Raw genomic sequence first — 21660 nt, forward strand, 5'->3', positions numbered from 1 at the left:
ACAATATGGTATGGTGGTGGAGTATGTTTTATCAGTTTGTATTGACAATATGGTATGGTGGTGGAGTATGTTTTATCAGTTTGTATTGACAATATGGTATGGTGGTGGAGTATATTTTATCAGTTTGTATTGACAATATGGTATCGTGATGGGGTGTAGTTTTTTTATTTGTATTGAAATTACGGTTAAATAATATCTGTATTTCCACTATAGTGTACTCTGTCTTACTGGGTTGATGCCATTGTGAATGAAACATTTTGATCCTGTTTCTCGCTGTGCTATATTTTCTTAATTTCGGCTATAGCTGTTGTATAGTTTGTCTTTGTATATAGATATATTCCGCTTTATTGTACAGAGCAGAATTTGTAAAATCATGAAAGTCATGATCTAATACTTTTGGTAATAAGGTTGATATCTAATGTTATATTTTGAAAGAGAATATAATTTCCTACTTTTTGATGATTAAAGTGAGTTTAACATAATTTGATCGAGCACAGATACCTTGCTCGGCTTGGACTTTGGGCATGTCTTAATATTGTCCGTGTGTCTTGTTCTCTCTGTTCATATTTTGCTCACGTTTTATTGATTTTGAGTTTGAACTAAGAATCGCTAAACATGTTTTTCTCGTTGTTTTTGAAATTCTACTCCTAAAATAAATAATAATGCTAGTTAGTATGCGGGTTTGGTGCAATAGCAGAAGAGGAACCTGAATTATTAACACTACTGTGATAAACGGATGTCAAAACACCAACAGAAATTCGTTTGGCTGAAGATCTATCATAGTACCGCGGGAAAAGCAGCTTCAGTTTGAAGCTGATATTGGAAACAGGTGCGAAATAGCATTTAATGTCACAGCAATAAACTCAGAATCTTACAGACGGCAATAACACTGTGGGACATGATCTGAAATAAAACGCAATATCAAACTCTCAAAACATCATTTAAGTTTTAGAAGAATGCGCAATATAAGTTAAATGTTTTTCAAAAGGCGTGAAAAACATTAACATTTAAAAAGATTTTTTAAAATATGATTTTAGCGACAGTTATACGATACGCTGATGAGTGTAAATAATAAATGCGCCTTACAACATATTGGTTAAACTAAAGGAAATAATTGGTCGATACAATTTATATGTATATGTAAACTAAAAAAAAAAATCGGTGTTCATCGGTAGATTATTTTAGCTGTCCTTATCTTATCACATGTATACGGCGTTGTTCTAAAATAATCCGGTATATGAAAATAACGAAATTCATTGTTTTATGGGGCGAGCGCACCTCCACATTCAGATTCGTCCGTTCACATTGGATTTTCTCATTGGCATCAAACTTTAAGCCCGTAGCATCACTGACGAGTCCTAGTAGGCCGAAATGGCTGTATGATAAAGTTAAATTTATTGTTTGGCTCTACTCTAAATTTGTTTTAAAGGTGCTACGCACTTGTGTGTCTTTAGTACAATCTTGCTATGTAATTGATCCTATTTCTAAGATCCTGTTATTTAATGGTTATCGTTAATGGTGACATGATACGGCAAAAGCTCATTCAGCAAGTAATTATCAGTACACTTTGTATAATGATACGTAGGCACTATACAATTTTTATTGTTTTTTCGAAACAACAAAGATTAAGACCACTTTGATAAATCATTGATGTGTACTGGAACGAGCATGTGTTTTTGCTTTGTATGCAATTCCTAAGCTTACACAAATCAAGCCGAGGCAGGCTTCCCGTGTTCGTTCTACAGGAACACCCATTAACAAAGTGACAAATGCAGGGTTACTTTTCATGTGACGATTAACAAGAGGTTTATAAAGGCATTAATCGGAAATAGGACCGTACAGAAAATATCCCAGTTAAAAATGAAGTATTTGTGTTATTCAGTGATATTTCACAGGAGACCATCAATCATTCTAACATTCGATCGTGAGGAAAAGCGTTGTGCTCCAAATAAACCGTAGCAAGAAGTCAATGTATCCGATGTATTGGAATGAATAATCGATTGTACATTTTGTTAATCTTTTATCAAGAAAAGTAGAAATAAGCAGTAGGTTAGCATTGGCTGGCATCCTACTGGTACCATGAATTTATATGTGATATTAGAGAGATCCAGTGGGTATAATAATGGAAATGGGAACAGCTAACGAGAATTAGTTATGATTAACATATGGAACCTTTAAGCAGTTGACTTTGGCGTCAAGACTCCTACAGAGCAGAGCTGTAAAACTAATTGAACCTTATTGCACAGTCGCTCTGATAATTGGTGTATATATATAAAGTAATCACTTTAGATACGGCGCCTGTATTTACTTTTACGTCTATGCTTTACTTTCATTTAACCCAAACATTAAACGAAGTAGGAGACGTGACCACAAATGATCAGATTATCAGTTCCAAATTTTCTAACTTTCCCAAAATAATTAACTTTAAAGTCTGTAAGAGAGGAGTGCCTTTACTTGCAATTAGTTTAGAAGTAAAAGACTAATTTCTAAAGGTAGTAATGGTAAACTTGACCTTGAACTAGTAACCTTAAACACGTTATCATCTTAATTATACTGGTAGTTGACCTTTCACATAAGTTTTACTTCATTTGAATAGTAGCATGGTTAAGAACATACACATGTACTTAATATTGTTCCTAAATTCTCATATATATGAAAATTACGATAAGTATTAAATCAATGGGCTAGTTAATCTCCCCAGTGTTTTTCACTTCTGTATTTTTTAATCTTTGATCAACTTGGTATTGCTAAATGCTACGAGAAGTGATCAGGAAATGTCATCTTTGCTCTTTCCTTAACATTATACATACAATTCTTCCAATTGTAAAAGAATTAGTAAATTTATTCAAAATTATCAAAGAAAAAATATATAAAAGATAAATCTAAAGGTGGTCTTCGTATTGGTAATGTAAAAAAGCACATAAACGGTATATTTAACGTTTGTCCAAATTTATTGACAGAACATTCATTGCCTGGGCGATACCAGAAACACTGTTTTCATCTAGGCGTACAACGTACAGATATCGTCCCTATTCCATGTCAAGAACATGTTAACGTGTACAGATATGTCAACTTTTCCCTGTCATTTAATAACATACCAGTTTCAATAGGTATAACAATACAAGCCTCCTGACCTTTGCAATGTTGATGTATCTTCTAACCCAATGACTCCTGCATGAATCATCATATATTAATTGCTAAAGTCATGATTGTTTTATTACTTAAAAAGAAATAAGATTGTATCTCTACCTTCCAATGTATGACGAAATATTTGGGTGTATTGGACTTTTCAACTGAATTTTCATTTTCTTCCGTAGGTCTCTTTGGCTTGACAGTCACCAACATCAGCATCACAAGCATAACCCTATCCTGGGATAACTTTCAACCACAAGGCTATAGGTTTGAGTACAGTTTGTTTTATTCTACTACGTATTCCAACGACACGTCAATATGGAACCGGGAAGAGGTGAGTTTTAAATTAGTTCCCGACGACTGGTGGTAAACGAGAATAATATTCAGCTAGTGCTACAAACGTACACTGGTGATCCAATTAGTAAGAGGGGAAATTAATTACCCCTACTACCGCTGACACTGAGACGGAATAAGACGCGGGAACGAACAAAAATATCAAATGTTCAAGAGCCATGTGTCCTGTTTAGATGTCTCGAAATGTTGATTAGGTACAACGATGTTTGTTAAGATTTATCGTGTGTAGTTCATGAAATTGTATAGCTGTCCATTAATATCAACTAGGCATCGTCTTTTTGCAGCACGGGGATGTATCCATGACCACTGTGTATGGACTACAGCCAAATACGATGTACTTTATGAGAGTAGCTACCTGGCAACAGTCGGACATCATCGCCAACCTGACAGAGGTGGTCGTTACCAGCACGACGGGTGCGTCTTGATAGTACCAACATAAGTACAAATTAGTCGTGAATCATTGTTGATAAGAAGAGTTGTAACACCAAAGACATTATAACAGAACAGTATGTTGGTATAATTTGACTAAGCTAGACATACATAAAAATGACGAAGAGCACGAGATATAGACGAGAAGCACATTTTATTGCAACAGAAGATATTTCCATATTTATTTCGCCGTATCAGTACGTTGATTATTTTCTTAAATCTGGAGCATTTGTCTGCGATTGTGACTTTAAATATTGTTTATCATAGACTGCTTCCGAAAGGGCTCTTATTAACCGTTTTACTACATTTTCAAAATGAATATATGATCATTCCATACCGAGATACTTTTCAAAATGGTTTGAATTTTAACAATAGGTTTCAATTAGCTGTGTTTCTCATGATCACCCAATAACGTATGTTACCTTAAAAAACATGCCCCTTCCTTTTAATTCTAACAGATATTTCGAATTTCATCGACCTTAAACATTTTATGTCGGAACTCGCCGTTTCGTTTTCTTGTTGAATATTCCTTTTCACAATTACACCGTTAATGGTACATTTGGAATACAGCGAGTATTGTGAAGAATCACGTAAACATATCCAACTTTAATTGATTTGCTGACAGCACTGACGGATAGTAACAACCGTTTTACGACGAGCATGTCGTGATGAGCTGATCATTAAACAACAAGTTTTAGAGTAGATAATAAACTCAAGAAGTAAATTGTCGCCTCCACATTAACGACGTGTGTTGTAAGTAGTTAATGAATTCATAAGAAAATAAAACATTGTACTGTAACTCTATTTTTGGCTTTGAAACACTCTCCATTGTCAATTGATACATATTTAATTGAAATAAGTTAGTGTTATGCAAAACTGAATTTTTTAATACTAATGTTTGACCTTTTTAAAACTAAAATGGTACAAATAGTTACATGAAGTAATTACAACCGTAAATTATCTTTACTCAGAACATGCGAAGACATAAAATATTCATAGCTATCAGTCCATTGCTAAGAACGAACACAGATAAGAAATATCCGTCTTATCTGCATTCTGGAATGCTGATAAAATTGTGTATCTGCAACACTCATGTATTCAACGACGGGTTTTTGGCTTTCTTGTAGTTAATGGCATATAGTTCCATTAGTGGGTGATACCTTTCATCGAACACAGTAAACAACTTTGAACTGGATTACAAGGGTTTTATCACCTATTTTGTTTATTGTGATAGGTGATTAGACATGACAATTCCTAAGCCCCTGTGAGTGTTATTGAGCTTTGCCTTTTGGGAATTGAACTTGCGTCAAATTGATGTAATACGATTTGTAACATATGGGTAAAAGAAGGATAAAAATGACTGTACATGTTAAAATTCAAAGCAAATGACAACTTAATGTAATAGAGATAGACTTGACAAATGTCAGCATTATGATCAAGATGTTATGGAAAGTTCATATGTTCAATTTGTTAAATATGTAACTGTGACAGGATTATTGACTACACAAGCTGTATAAGACATAAGACGTATATCCATCGAGGTATCGCAACTTGTCTCCTTCCTTCGGCAACGTTTTACTTAATTGTTGCTAAACACCATAGCAACGACAATATTATTCTAAACCGAAGCACATTTATACCTCAATAAACGAAGGCATATTCTGCTTTGGTTAGAATATCAAAAATGTGCATTGCTTTTAAAGACAACTTTAAAAAGATGTCTTAAGGTGATTGTTGCAAAACATAATATTCTACTTTTACATTTAATGGTTTATATATTTTACAACAGATAACAAGTACATGATACCTTTTAAAAATGAATTAACCTGCATCATACAGCTGTTTCGTCCTTCTAGGTCTCGTGGGTGATGCTAAGTGCATAAATTTTGAAGCCTAGAATGCGACTAAGGAAAATCCAATGAGATCGAAAGTCAAAATCTACACGAGGAGGTGCAGCCGCCCTAAGATTAAAGAAATTTCGTAATTTCCATGTCAAATGATTTTAGTCGAGCGTGAAGTACATGAGGATTTTCCGAACCGTATCACATTTCGAATCAAAGAATAAAATGTTAATCATGCACAAAAAAATTACAAGGTGATAAAGCAAGGATATTCTTTTTTTCCAGTTCTGCCGTTCTGTGATTACAACAATAAGAAGTACAGAGTGGGACAGGAGTTCCAAATAGACTGCGAAGACGTGTGTGTCTGTATGACTGACGGAGAACTGGAGTGCCGTCCTGTCTGTAATGACACTTCTCTACTTCTCCCTACAGCTCCAAACCTCGTCTGTCGTGAGGAAATGAAGGGATGTTGTCCTACAACTGTTTGTGACGACAAAAGCCTTCCACCAGACAGTAAAGGTATCGACGTGTCAATGTTTAAAAGTATACTAAGGCAATATCTTAAAATACCACAGAATCTTAGTTTTAACTTAAGTTTGATGGAAATAGGGCAAAAATGTGAAAAAAGATACATTTAAAACAAAATCCCAACATGTAAATTGTGTCAATTGTAGTAAATAAGCTCACATTCTCAAATCAGAATGAGGTTAACAGTAAAAAAAGTCACCAGACTTATATAAATAAGCCACATATTGATATATGTTGCTTGGTTTTGATAAGGAAATTTTTTTGCTCTTGTATTCTTATATCAATTTAACCACAATGTGTATATGAAATATATGTGTGGCAAAGTCACATCACATGTATATTACGAAACTTTCACGGACGAAGATTATGGACAGAAAGTGCACACGAATCTTACAACTCGGGTTTGTTTCTGCCTGAGGTGTTCTAAAGAAGGCAATGTGTTATTATTATGTTTAATTTGTAAAAAAAAAAATGAAAAAAAAGTTATAACGCTATAGCTCGTTACCTTAGATATCAGGCTTGGGAAAACAGTTTATCAAATTATTCACAATACGCAGGGCAATACTATTGACTAACCGTTTTAAAATTCTGTTTTGGAAGCTAATTCTGATACCAATGTGTAATTGACATGGTGACTATCTGTTTTTCAAGCTATTAAACATTATTGATCCGACTAAATCAGTTTGTTTGCAAGGCAGCAGTCGAAGCAATTGGACATTGCTTGTTACGTATCAATTTTCAGCCAATTGCTATTTGCAAATAAGAGATAATGGCCGGCTGTAATATTCAAAATTAGTCCATGCATAAAAAAACAAGATAAATAATACCAACAGGTGAATATGATAATAATCGAGACTCAAATTCAATCAAACTAACACGGGTTATGAGCAAAAGAAATGGGGAAAAAAGCACAAAAAGTGAATATACATGATGACTCCAAAAAGTACAAGGATAACATGACCAGGTGTTCCGGAAGAATATGCGTCTTTATCGACGACATGCACCATGGTCAATCCAAGTATGTAATGTCACGTTCCCGAATAAGAACAATGTATACAATAGAACCAACAGGCATAGTTGCTCTATATTAATATCGCACAAAGAAATAGAGTATTTCGTTTTTCTGAATGAGATCATATTGACGATCGAAAACCTTCATCATAATATCAATCTGTCGTAACCCTGTGTTGTGGGTTTTCTGACAGCTGTCGTCATATTGCATGAAAATCGTGATATTGGGAACAAACCTTGACTGTCAAATCAACTGTAAACATGTAAACACCATAGGTTGGTTATACCAGGGACGTTGTCCTCAGGAAATTGATAATACACAATAGGGAATTTGAAATCATCACGCTTATCATACAGCTCGCTGGAAGACTGTACAAACGACAAACAAGTAAAAAGTACCCTTTCAAATTTTAGAGTGAGATACTGTAGTGCCAAACACTGAATTAAACTGCATCATATAGCTGTTTCGTCTGTTCTTGATGGTCAATACATTTCTTGACATTTCAAGTCAAGATGCTATCAAGATACCTGAAAGGGAAATTAAGGACTTCGCAACGCCTTTGTGACATGTTTTGATAAGCTTTTCAATATAATCAGCATTGTATGAAAGCAAAAACAAGTCAGCCAACAGTTCGTTTCCATGGATATGCCAAAAAACTGAAAGATCTTACCACCAAACGTGACGAAGATATTGCCAACCAGGAACACGACCATTTTTAATTAATTCGTATATTATTTCACAACCATTCAATTGTAAAATATCTGGAGGGATCGGAAAATTTGGTTTTTGAAGTAAAAATTATTTTGTGATCACACAGATTACACAGTATACATTTCAGTGTATGTTAGAACAAAAGATTGATTTAACCGATACAAATTAGGCTTTAAACGATAATATCAGATAACGAACCATTGTTTGGTGCATAATTCATGGATCGTGCATTGATGTTTATCGTACAACATTGCCTTGTCCTGAACATCAAACGCCTGACCCTTGGGGTGATATTTCCCTGTCTGAAGCCTACAAGAGTAATAGACTCTATTAAACATTGTAACAATGACATTAATATCTTTGTAATGAACACTGAGTTTTTCCCCTCTCTTTAGAGAAGGTTACTGTAGTTAAAGGTCCATCTTGTTGAAGATGCGTTTGTGACAGTCCAATCAATAAATCACAAGATTCGGTGGATCTGTATCATTAAATGTATAAGGTTCACGTTGATTTCACATTTATTTTCGTTCATGAAATCGAATCTGTCATGGATATCTTTATCTCTTTCGAAATTCTAAATGCATGAGCCTTACTGACGGAAAGATCCCCTACAACATCTTATCATAGTCGTTCTAAAAAAGATGTCATTTTTTCCCTTCAGAAACCCTTGGTATTTCTATTCTGAGCACGGTTTCCTTCTGAGGAGATTCAAGTTTCGCTCACTGAAATTTTCTGCTTTTTCACATTCAGCTGTTCTGGATCAATGCAGATATTTTTTTTTGCTTCTAGTATGTCAAGATACTGTAGAGAATTTGCTTTTTCGTTGGTTATTCTTTTTGTGGCTTTACCAAAAGCTTGAAAAAATTTAATTTTCATGTAATCGTGAAGAGAACAATGATTTTCTCTTTATAATATTATTTTCAATGCGTCATCCTTTTCGAGATGATAAAAGAGATCTCAATCCTAGGAGGTTAATTCTTCACCTTTTTAGCTTAAGTTTATTCTTCTGAAGGGTGAGACCTCCTATCCCACCACAAAGAGTTTGAACGATTATTTTTCCCCGTTGTTATATATATATATACCAGTCAAATGCTGATATTACCTCAATGTATGACTACTATACCTAAATGATGTCATTATTGTGTTGCCTCAACACCATAAATTTTCTATGGCAGAGGAGTCTAGCGTCTGAGCTCTAGGGAGTTTCGCATGCTTGATTGTTTCATAGTACAATGTAAAACGCTCTTAACCTTCAACAACAAACTTGTTCGACTAGTACCTTTTATGCCTCCCAGTAAACGATTCCTTAATTCATATCTTATTCTAGTTTCCTCGATTTTGCAATTCAATATATCATACGAGTTTATTGAAACATGTGTATTGTTCTTTCATATTTCGATTGTAGTGGAAACCTCCGTGGCCCTTGCTAACCACAACACATGTTCTAAATATAAAGATCGCGGAGTCCAGACATGGCATCAGGATTGTCACAGCTATTGTAACTGTACCGAAGACGATATCACATGTTACCCACTGTGTACAGCCAGATCAGAGCCGGTCATAACAAGAGATGACTGCCGGCTTGTCAATCAGCCTTATCTCTGCTGTCAGCAATGGTTATGTCAGCCAAGTAAGTACGCTTACCAAGGCCTCAGCGACACATTCCTTCAGTAATGTGTAAAATACAGTAACGATCTATCTGACGAAAATAACAAGTATAACAAATAAATTTGATCCTGTTTATTTTGTCGTTGATCTGAATTTTCGCATTATTATGAATAGCTTGAATCAAACCAGATGTATTTTTAAAAAACCGAAATATGGCTTTCTATATCAATAATATCAATAGTATTTTATTCTGTCCATGAAAACAACGAAAACAGAGCTTCTCCAAAGCAGCAACGTTTATAGCATCACATGTAGCAGCTTTATAAAAATAGTTTTCTGTGTGAATATATATCAAGATTCTTTAACCTTAACGTCTTGCGTAATATCAGCATTATATTAGCTTTTTTAAATTTAAAATGTTTCATAGTCTGTTAAACTAGAATTTAGTTCTGAAAATTTTATTTCCACCATTAATAATTCTATTAGGTCAAAAGCAACAAGAAAATACCAACATGTCAACATAATCATAATCCGAATATTTTTTTTAAATACTAAAACTGGTATTTTCCTTTCATTGATTTGCCGGTGAATCTATGTACTTCCATCGTTCTTTCTTTTCGAATTGCACGAAATTTTCGATTGATTTGGAAACATTTCAAAGTTAATGATATCATTCACTATCCAATGATTTTTTAGATGACGTCCATACCGTAACGTTAAACCTGACACTGCAGGTAGAAGGCATCTGTGATGAAACGGACCACGCCCTTCTCTCTGTACTCTCAGAGGCTGGCGCTTCCTTACTCTACTTTCACAGCTTGAGGGAGTGTTCGGTTCCTGGAGACGACGGAGTCTTGTGTACTATAGACAGAACTTATATACAGTGTCCAGGACCAAGTTTGGATACGATACAACTCATGTTATCAGTTTCATTCCATATACGGTAAATAAATGTCAATTTCAAGAAATATAGCTCCATTATAATAAAAACAATTCGCAAATATGTAAATGTAACTATATGTAACTGGAGAAAAAACAATTGAACCTCGTTTATATGAAATCCCAAAGTTTCAAACGAATCTGTATCAAAAGCGTTGTATGGGTGGTTTGTGCAGTTACGACCAAACTTATGTCTCAGCTTCTTCTTATCATACTTAGTACGATCAAAGCATGTTCACAGTATCATGATACCGATTACGTGTCAGCCATGTTATATTGATTATAAAGAACTCCAAATAGCTTTTAATTGATCTTCGACACATTTTTAAAATAATCTGTAAGAACATTTATTTTCCCTACCAAACCCCATTCAGAACTGTAGGAACGAATTTGTTTTGTTGGGGAGCTTTCTTTTCCACGAAAGGTGATCGGATGTACAAATATACCCAACGAAAAAGTTATGCAATCTGTAACATTTTATTCCAGTAAGCCAATAAATGTGATTTATTTTTTTCGTCAATAAGAGTTATGGTGCAGCTTGAATCAAATCTGGGCATTTCCCTCGCGGTGGCTTAGGTTCTTAATTGCGAAAAGATATCTTACTAGAAAGGGGTAACATCATTACACCAAAATTTGAGAGCGAGTATGTCTTCAAATCGCTGCCACTACAGCTTTACTGCGTCACTTCATGATTTTGATTAAACTTTTGATGTTGGCAATAGTAATCCTTTTCCATCCCTGGTGAAGAACACTTCGACGATATCAACATGACGATGTCGAACACGACTTCCAAGGACATCCCACACGTGTTTAATTCGGATTAAAGCCGGTGATGTTGCAGGCCATACAAATGTATGAACTTTTTTTCTGCCATAAAATAGTTTATGGGAGGCGTGCAGTGTGTGGATTATCCTACTAATAATGTGGCCATACATTGATGCATTACGGGACAGCCACTGAATTCTCAATTCCATCACAGTCCTGTCGTGCAGTTAGTTTTCCTTGGAATCTCACTTAATCAGCTTTTCCTTTCATCTGATCCCTCCATACACCTTCTCACCACCACAGACAACCGACCGCGTTGGATAAAGTTACCGGCGTCATATCCGTCGTGACGTTGTCTTCATACATGATTCCTTCCGTCAGCATACTGGACGGCTTCCTTACATTGGCGTCGGATGCATTGGTGATGTGTTACTGGCCTCTACCACGTAAATTTGAACCGTGCAGACAAGAAGCATGGTGCCTGGTAGTCCTGTATGTTTATTGGCATTTTTTTTGTCACAGACAGGAAAAGTTGACGTGTTTGACGTTTTAAAATAAAAATGGTCCTGTCGTATCGTCATTTTTTAAAAGTTTGTCCAGATCGAGAACAGTCAGAAACAGATCCTGTCATCTCTAAACGGGTCCCAGCTATTGATTCATTCAGACACTTCTCAATCAGTCGGTTACCTCGATATGTTCCTACAACGAAACTTATTTTCAATTTGCATATTTTGAATTTTCCATTACTGGATAGCAAAATCCTTGCATCGACAATCTATAGTATGTAATAGGTTTTGAATTTTAAGATTTCAAAACTTTAAATTAATCTTGATAAAACGAAGTCCTAGGGAAAGGAACGAATTCCTTAAATAATGATGTATTGAACCTTCCTGGGTGAAGAGGGGCGGGACAAAATAAAGTATACAATCTCATTACAATTATCTGCGAGTAGGTCGGAATTTAATAGCAGATATTCTATAAAAACAAGAAAATACTGACATGTCAACATAAATATAATTCAAAGTTCAATAAAACTACAGCAAAATATGAACAAGAGAAAGATTGACAAGGAGACTCCTGATAAAATACTCGCTGGTTTGATATTTCTTTGTATTCAATAAGACTGGTCCAAAATTAAAAAAAAAATGAAATTTGCGCAAAATTTTGAACGCGTTTAAACAAGATACATATTTATCCCTCCCTCTTTCATATTCACCTTAAAAGGCTTCTGTATTTTACAATACGTTGCAACGTTAGTAAAAATACTCACTTTAGAAAAAATGTTTAAACTGTGTAAAGCAGCCACACGTGTTCTAAACTTCACTTTAACGATAATCTCTAATAGCCTCCGAAAACTCCGGTTACTCTGACGACTAAATATAAATCTCAGGGACAATAAATTTAAAAAAAAGACATCAACACGCATTGGGTCACTAAAACAACAGCGAGTCAATAAGTAGAGACAACATACGGAGCCAATCACCGACCTGCATGGCGTAGCAACTTTTGTTATTTCACATTACCAATAACAAAGACAACTTTTAAAAGTTCATGATAATCATCTTGATGATTTTCACATAGTGACCCTAAAAATAAATGTTGGGCGATGTTATTCGGTTTAACTTTCTCGTCTTCCGTTCGAAAATGTTACTGTCCAATGATTTGTAGTTTGGCAAGTAATGAACAGATGATGCTAGATAGGCAGATCAAAGCTTTAGGTCGTTTAGAACGAGGTATTTAAAGCGGAGCAAGGTGATTAATTTGAATAGACAGGATATCCTGTCTGCTCTAAGTCATGCCGCTACTAACCAAGTATTGTGGCCTTAGATTCATCATTTTCTTCGTGTGAATTAATTCAAATAGTAAACACTGATACTGAATGGGTGGTAGAAGGGACATCATACAGTGACATGACCTCACAAGCTCTAAATATAGCATTGTCTTACTAAAATAGAATCACCAACATGTTTCTCAATACACTCAAGCATGGCAAATATCATTAAGTCTGTCTGTGACATCGGTTTCTCAAAAAGGAGGAGGAAAAATCCTTGTAAATTGAGTAAGAGCGTTGTTTAGTGTATATCCGTATCAAATTGCGCTTTGTCGTTAACATACTGGTATCATCCCTTTACACTAACTTAGTGTCCAGAGACAATTCACTAAAATTTGAGTTATGTATTGTTTTTTCCAGAATCACAAGCCATCACATTTCGTTAGATAATCTTGTTGCCTCGGTTTACAACCAGACTGAACATATGGTAACATCTGCTTTGTATGACGGAAACACGACATTCCCTTTAGCAGCCGTCCTTGCATCACATCCCATTTACACCTGCTGCAGGGGATTCTCGTGGAACGGCTTCAAATGTGGTAGATATCCTTAAGTATTGTTCACTCAAATGTGTGTTTTTTATTATTATTTTTTTTGATATCTACCAAAGAGTAAAACCAATTTAGCATGATTGCGTATTAAAGATTACTGTGGTTTGCTTCCGTTGGTTATCTCCTGAAAGACATTCCCAATAAGTATTGCATTTGAAAATTAAACGTTTTGTATATGTGCTTTACACCTTGCCATTGATCTGAATTCTAGATCATATGATTGATGTATAATACCTTTATACGATACTTATCTAATCCTGTATATAGGTCCATAATACACAATAAGGTATTCAATACAAATTTCATTTATTTATTTATTTATTTCATTCATTTCAGGAAAAGTACTCTTTGCAAGAAATCCACACATTTTTCTTTCATTTCAGTGAACATTAGCGAGTCTACGGGTCGGCTGTTCCAGATCTATCAGGTTCTGGAACGATCTGTCGTCCTCAACTGGTCTTTGTCATTGTATAACGAAGACGTCACAAGAATGGTCGTCTGCTGGAAACAGCTGGACGAGGAAACACAAGTTACACAGATCCCAGTCAACAAAACCAAAACAAAAATACATATTACTAACCTGGACCCTTCCACTATGTACACTGCATGGATGGATGTCCTTGTACAAAACGTCACGTGGATCCACTTCAAAGAAATTCACTTTTTGACAACAGCAGGTAAGGGACATCATCTTTAATATGTCAATGTAAAACACAATTTTAGGAAAACTATTAAAGTGCATTCTATCTACTGTTTTCGTGCAAGATTTCATTCATCTTCTTTTTTCTATATTTTTTGTTTGTTTGGATGTAAAGTTAAAGTATCAACCCCATTAAAACGGCTGTCCGAATGGCGGACTGTCAATCAAACAAAAGACGCTTACACTTCAGCAGAACCTGGTCTCTTTGCCGTTTTTTTGTTACCGTTTTATCGCTGATGGTTTTGTCCTATTTTGTAATTCTTTCAAATAAATCACCAAAGACAAAGAAAACTTTATTTTAATCAATACCATGTAAGCACCTTACATGTATTGTAATTTTAAGATATTGATGTAAACAAAAAATATTTTTTAAATGCTTTACTTTTCAGTATTCACTCAAATAATCTTCCCGCTAAAAATTAAATATCAGGTGAATAGAGCAAGCCTTACCTTATAGACTTTGTTGTCGTTTCTCAAAAACACGATGTAAAAACAAACAAATTTATGTTTGGTGGGTTAGATGTGCATACTACAATGTAGCTATATTGAAATAGCACTTGCGCTTTACCAGATACTAATCTAAACGAAAACATCGCATGTTTTTTTGAGCCATTGGGGTACAGCGTCTGGCAAAAGGCTCAACCGTGACAGCACAGACGGTCGTTATCTCGACTTCTTGATAAGCGCAAACCGTTCTGAGGAGGGGTCGAGTCTCACCTCGAATCTGCACCTGAGGTCAAGTGGTCCAGTGATATGCCTGCTGACTGATTTATCACGCTACATATCAAACCACTGGATTATTTTCTAAGACAGAAAACCCAAAGTTAACAGACATATTCTTTCAAACCTTGAAAAAATAAATATGACACAAGAGACCGAACATGCCCCGAGAAATTGATTTTGACTGCCATAACCATCGTCTGCGTCTGAAATGTCATTTCCCATTATTCCACGACTAAGATGTCTCCCCCCGGCTATTAAGTATCAATATCTGAAATGATAAGCGACATACAGCTACCAATATCTATCTATAGAAAACATCGGTTCTTTTCCATTACGCTTAGTTCAGCTAGAAATGCTTTCCTTTGACCAATTCATTAAACAGATAATAAAAGTCCGCTACACGCCACAATTACACTCCGCTCCGTACGCATCCCATTTCAGTCTCGGTCCTGTAAACAGATTTCACCCTGTACGTTGACGTTCTCTGTCTTGCAATCTGGCAAGTTTCTTTGGCAAAGACTAACATTGTTGGTGTTCTTCTATCCAATAAAATGTATCACAACAGTGTGGTATCCAAGTCGGAGTAGAACCGACGATTGTACCCAGTGATAAATGTATCATATGAGTGGTTCTATGTGTGCGTTCAATACAAAGGAAAGAAAAAATTCCTTGTAGGAAAAAAGTCGGGCTACGTGATGTTCACTTTAGATATATCTCTTCAGTGAACGCAAATGACTTTAAAACGAATCAAGGACGAAATTTCAGATAAATATCGTGAGATAAATGGTTACTTGAAACTCTCATATCCTAATGATTCCGACTACTGCAGTGAGAAGCAATACAATGATTCAACAATACTGTTCTTTACTAACGAAAATTTAATTTGAAATTGGCTATATAAGGCAAATCAACTTCCTATATAAAAAAACATAACTGTCCTGACGCTTTATCGGTACAGAATCCGGTTTAAAAATAAATCCTCTGGTGAAAGTTTTGAATAACAGTCATCGTGTCACATAGCAGGACGACTTTCTCTGTAACCGGAAAAAATCGGATCCACCAAGAATGATATCTGTGGAAATGTGATCATCCAAGTCACTGGCGTCCCACTGGTCTGACCATAGATCGTCTGTGGCAATATCTCATCTTGGATCTCGTCCGACGGACGATAGAAATTACATGGATGAACCTTCTCCGTTTGGTAAATTACACACCGCCATGAATCTGTCTGCAATATTGTAATTGCTGGAACGCAAACCCATTGATGTTGATATCGAAACTTGTTTGTTATCTTAGGTTTCGTTTCGTTTCTTTCTGTTATGAATGTTCTTATCGTATCGGGGAGAGGAAAAAATGGAAGCAAAAGTATTGATTAATAGGACGTGATGAAATACCCCCAAGAGGTCACCATCCAATTTACAAAAACATGGTGAGTTAAACAATGCATATGTGACAGTCGAGACCAGAAAGACAAATGGTTTTAATGATAAAAGCTAAAGGATTTGTTCAATACGAAACCATGTTAGATTTTAGAACTTGATGTCGGCTTTTTGACATAAAACATAGTCCATGGGCATCACTCTAAAGGAGTGTTTCATCTTAGTTCAATAGAAATCGAGTTATTACTGTCGTGTACTCACCACTTAGCAGGAAATGGTAACATGATCTCTCACCAAAGAGTTCTCCACCTGACGAAAATGTTCTCATTTTTTGTTTCTCGAATAAGTAAAAAATAGCTTACGTATTTACAATGCATCTTCGAACGTTCTACTTCTTAAAGTATATTCCATTCGCTTAGCAATTTCAAACCATTGAGAATGTTTTCAATTAATTATAGATTTTCCCGATTTTTTAAAAATTTACTGCCACATCATGAATCACGACAATAAAAAACTATGAAATACAATTCAATCAATTATTGATTCTAATTTGTAGAAATGATAGCACGACCTCCACGATACTGTTTAATCCTTGCAGTTAATTTTGCTAATTGTCCTGTGCATGACTGTAAACATTGATGTAATTGGCCCGCCACGCGCCAGGTTTACCCCTAAGTCATGTTACAGGGATCAGTCTGCAGAGATGTCCTGTCAGGATGTCTATCACTTTGCTTACCAATCCGTGTCAGACTTTAATAGGCGAATAATGAGGGCGAATTGATTGGATTGAGCGAAAGCATTTATTTTGTCGTGTTACGCACCATACATCGTCTTGTGCTTGCAGAGGTTTTTCGCCGGACGCTAGGTAGACCCATTCATTTAATGCGTTCAGCTTTATGCAACAAGTCACAAATCACATGTTGGTATTGATTTTATAGAAAGCAATCAGAGCTGGAGTCTGACTGTTTCCTCTACGAACATATAAATCTATGTCGTCTTTGTTATACATGTATAAGTAAACAAAAGGTCAACGTGACCTGCATCGCTCACCTGGCTAATTCAGCTATTCAGTCATTTAACAAAGAATTTTAGATACGACAAATAATTCCAGAAATATTTTTTTAATATTTAATATTCTTCTTTGGAGAAGGATTTTCAAAAACTTATATTTTTCTCTCTTGGGCCCCATATCTCAGATTTCAGATCCTGGTTGATATAAAAGTAAGTTCCTTTCAACTAAGTTTGCTTCAAACCAAATCGGGACAGAATTAAGGAATTCCCGCTAAGGAAGGATGTTAGATGATTGCCTTTGTTTCCCACTATTCGGCCACGCCCCAGAAGACCGAGATCCACCATCTATGCAAAACTGATTCGCTTTCACCTAAATGTGGTTCGGACCCAATCAAGACAGAGTCCTAATATTTCTATAGATAAGAAAAAAAGGAGGATTTTAAAGAATTTGCTCTATTTCCTCTATTGGGCCTTGTCCCTTCCACTTCAGATGGCCAAGATCCATCGTTTATACAAAGTGATTCCCCTTCACCAAAACATGCTTCAGATTAAATTGGGATTACATCCAGAATTTCCTAAAGAAAGATCATTTTAGAGAAGTTACTCTGTTTCCCATAGATCAACTGTTTATACAAAATTGATTCCTCTTTGCCGAACAATGCTTAGACAAAAGAAGCCTTTTTGCGGATGATTTATCGTCTTTTCGGGGCGTCAAAAAAAATTACAAAGAAGGTGTAGAACCCATCCTATAAAAAGGGACGGAAACTACGTAAACACTACACGGAAAGTTCAATACACAAATATAGATCAGTTTTATCCCTATCTATATAAAGATGTAACGCAGTGAAAGGGGATACCTACTGGTCTATAAAAGACATCCCAGTGTAACGTACCAACTGGTACCCTGCATCTCCATTCAATGATTGTTAATGAAAGAGAAAGTTATAGTGAATCACAGAATTGGTTATGATCTTAGATGCAATCTATTAACAGGCCACTCTCTCATCCTGATTTTTATCATTTATCATTTTTATCATATCGAAGTAAAACAGAGGACATTGCAAACGTACCAATCTCCAAGAAGAAGCTTTATGTGTGCCATTTATGAATGAAGGTACCCAGAACAAGTACAGAACCTCTACTATAAAGAATTCATTATAGGGACCCATGCTGTCACTTTTATAAAGACTGAAGTTTAACATCGAACACCATAGGACACATCACTTGTGTTAATAACACATAAACTATTTAGCAAAGTATTAAAATAATTTTTATGGTTTTGTTTTTTTTTTCAAATTTTGAAGTATCGTGGAATCAAGTATGTTATCGACATGATTTTTTTTTTTATAAAACACTGATCATGCTTTGATGTTGATAATATCAACGCAGCCTTGTCATGTTGCTGAGCAACCAACAAATCACAACTCTGCACACACGTTGAACACATAGTGAGCACATGGTAACCGGACGATAAAGGATGGTGTGCCTTGTTGTCCGGTTTGGCCCGCAAACATGTCCTATTCAAACCACTGAGTAGATCGATATAGTTTCAACACAATAACGTAAAGATCTAATTCTCATTTTTTGTAAATTTTGATACAAAGCCCAGATATTGGCCTAGTGCAGATATCAAGTGGTGCTCTGGCTCTGATAACTGAACTAGACTTAAACGATTCGGTTTTTATCACGAAGTTCGAAATGACAACTGATGTATTTCTGTTTCAATGTAATTAGTAAGACATAGGTTGATTATGATACATGGGCTATATATTTACTTGACTTTTCTTTTTTCTTTCTTTTTTTGTTTTGTTTTATTTTTCAAAACAAATTAATAAGGAAAAAATTACATCACGATTAAACTTGAAAGAACAGCCAAGTAACATTAACTTAATTACGCGCTTTTTAAAGTTTAATGGCATCCTGCTATCTATCGGTACTAATCGACTTTAAACCGAGATCAAATGTGACATGCATTAATTAAAATCACGTAATCTTGTTTACGTTCCTGACTTTTGCGATGTACCCGACAACACTTCATGCCTGCACTTTAAACATATGTTTTATCTTTCAGAACCACTAATTGACACACGTACCTACCAGAACTACCTGGTTGGAGTCATTGTCGCCATGGTAACCGTTACAGTGGGTGTACTGGTGGGCGTGTCAATACTCATTATCCGGAAACGTTGGCTGACACACAAGAATCATATACCTCAACAAAACGCCTTTGAGAACAAGATATTTGAGGTGATGTTGTTTAACACAGTCATTGATAAAAAAAATCATGTTAACAGAACTTTTTTTTGAATTACAATAATTCCTTTCTTCACATAGCGAAATATCCCCAATTTTAGAGACATGCCCGACCTTATGTTTCTCAAGCAATTTTACGAATACGTAACACACAAGGTGTTGTAAGTCATGCCAGAACAACGTACATGTATGAGGAAACATTTCCTGCGCATAAATTGTTTCATATACTCCAAATTATCATTACCTTTAATGTTTCAATTATTTCAATAGTATAAATTTATCAAAATTTGGAATAAAAATGTTTCTTTCACGGAAGTCATAAAACGAACTTTCTCTATTGATATCATTTTCCTTGTATCTAATTTTTGCGGTTACATTCCATCCTCGAAATTAACGCAATCAAAAATTACAAACTTTAAAGTAATTCTGTTGTTTTGAAGTTATCCAATAGATTGTTTTTGTAAAATTAAGACATTGATACATACGTTCAATTCTAATCCAAATTTTAAAGGATCTCAATTCATTTGTCTTTATATTAGGCAACTGTAGACTGTTGTTGGAATTTTTCAGACTTAAAAGCCATCTGATTTTCATTGGAGCTGGAAAACCACATGAAAATTGGTATCTTAACATTTTGTAAGTCATTATTTTTGAAGTTGAAAAGCGTGCTGAAACATTTGCTGAAGTAGCGAAAAAATAGGACTTGTTCCGTTAAGTCTATTTCTTTTATAGCTTTAACGGCGCTGACGGTTTTATGTTTTCTGAAATGAAAATTCGCAATATTCAGGGAATTCCCCGTGTTGAGATTTCTGGAAAAAAAGTGGTATTAAGGAATAAATTACAAATGAACGGTCGTCATGTGAACAAAATTGGCTACAAAATCCCACTTGATCTCCTAATTACTTCTCGATGTGTATTTAGGAGAGGTTTTCGAGCGTTATATGTCATTATAATTGGTTACCAAGAGTACTAGAATAACGCGTTAAATTTTAGCATCACGGATTTAAATGCTTCTGAAATTGATTTGAGACCAGCACTAGGATCAATGTGTCATAACGATTTTTTCTCTCACTTTTAAGTTAATTTTGGTGAAACTTGGCCTGACATTGCACCGTCAATTCAGTAAAAGCCTATATCGATATTATATAGCAACGGTACTTACCTGTCCCAACTCAGCAAATGTCAATGAAACGATATAAAAATCAAAGCCTAATTCATGCTGAAAATTACTGACCAGGAGACCATTGAACATCGCCAATAGCATTATTGTCGGCTTGCATCCGCCGTCAGATTTCCACATATATGCTGAAATGGCAACAGATGCTTAGATTGTAGATCTGGCTTTAAACTAAAAATCTCAGAACCATAAAAAGAAGTTAGCATTGACAATGTGTAATGAGATGTTGCTCTCTTGGTGTTAAAACAATGCATGAAAAACTATGAAACAAAAAAAAAGAAAAAAGGATTCCCTACGGAATTATTAATCAAAACATTACCAACTACCCAACACCAGCCAGTAATTCCATCTGGTTTACCACAATGTTGTGTCAGTCGGGATATCGTGATCATTTCAGTTTCCTTACTCTGATTTTTAACATTTTTTGCATAGTAACGAGCCTGCTTTCCCAGACAGCGTTGTTAACAAACCCGAGTCATTGATTTTACTTGTTTCGACGAACGTGGATCTTAAATCGACTCCTTGGTTTTTAAAACTATTAATCGACTTGGTTCTATTATATCTAATTCAAAATTTGTATTAAATGGGCTATTAAGTTTTGTGTTTTTTGTACAATTTTCGATATTGGTGGAGGTAGATGAATATTTCGGCCACGAAGTTTGACGAAAGTTGCACGCCACATTTTCATTTATACACACACATGCACTTGACGTTTT

At 35.3% G+C, this 21660-nt stretch overlaps 1 protein-coding gene across 1 annotated transcript in view; it reads left to right on the top strand.

Annotated features, from left to right (window-relative positions):
• LOC132554364 (uncharacterized) overlaps positions 1-21660 on the top strand; it is a 44431-nt gene that overhangs the window by 21912 nt on the left and 859 nt on the right. The window contains exons 2-9 of the mRNA XM_060218668.1: positions 3318-3466; positions 3771-3900; positions 6042-6275; positions 9413-9637; positions 10312-10558; positions 13511-13689; positions 14085-14378; positions 19586-19761. Coding sequence (XP_060074651.1) covers positions 3318-3466; positions 3771-3900; positions 6042-6275; positions 9413-9637; positions 10312-10558; positions 13511-13689; positions 14085-14378; positions 19586-19761 — 1634 coding nt within the window. The remainder of the gene's footprint in view (positions 1-3317; positions 3467-3770; positions 3901-6041; positions 6276-9412; positions 9638-10311; positions 10559-13510; positions 13690-14084; positions 14379-19585; positions 19762-21660) is intronic.

Source organism: Ylistrum balloti, unplaced genomic scaffold (genome assembly GCF_031769215.1).
Source record: "Ylistrum balloti isolate Yb309-2 unplaced genomic scaffold, AGI_CSIRO_Ybal_v1 Utg370398, whole genome shotgun sequence".
NCBI classification, from domain to species: Eukaryota; Metazoa; Mollusca; class Bivalvia; order Pectinida; family Pectinidae; genus Ylistrum; species Ylistrum balloti.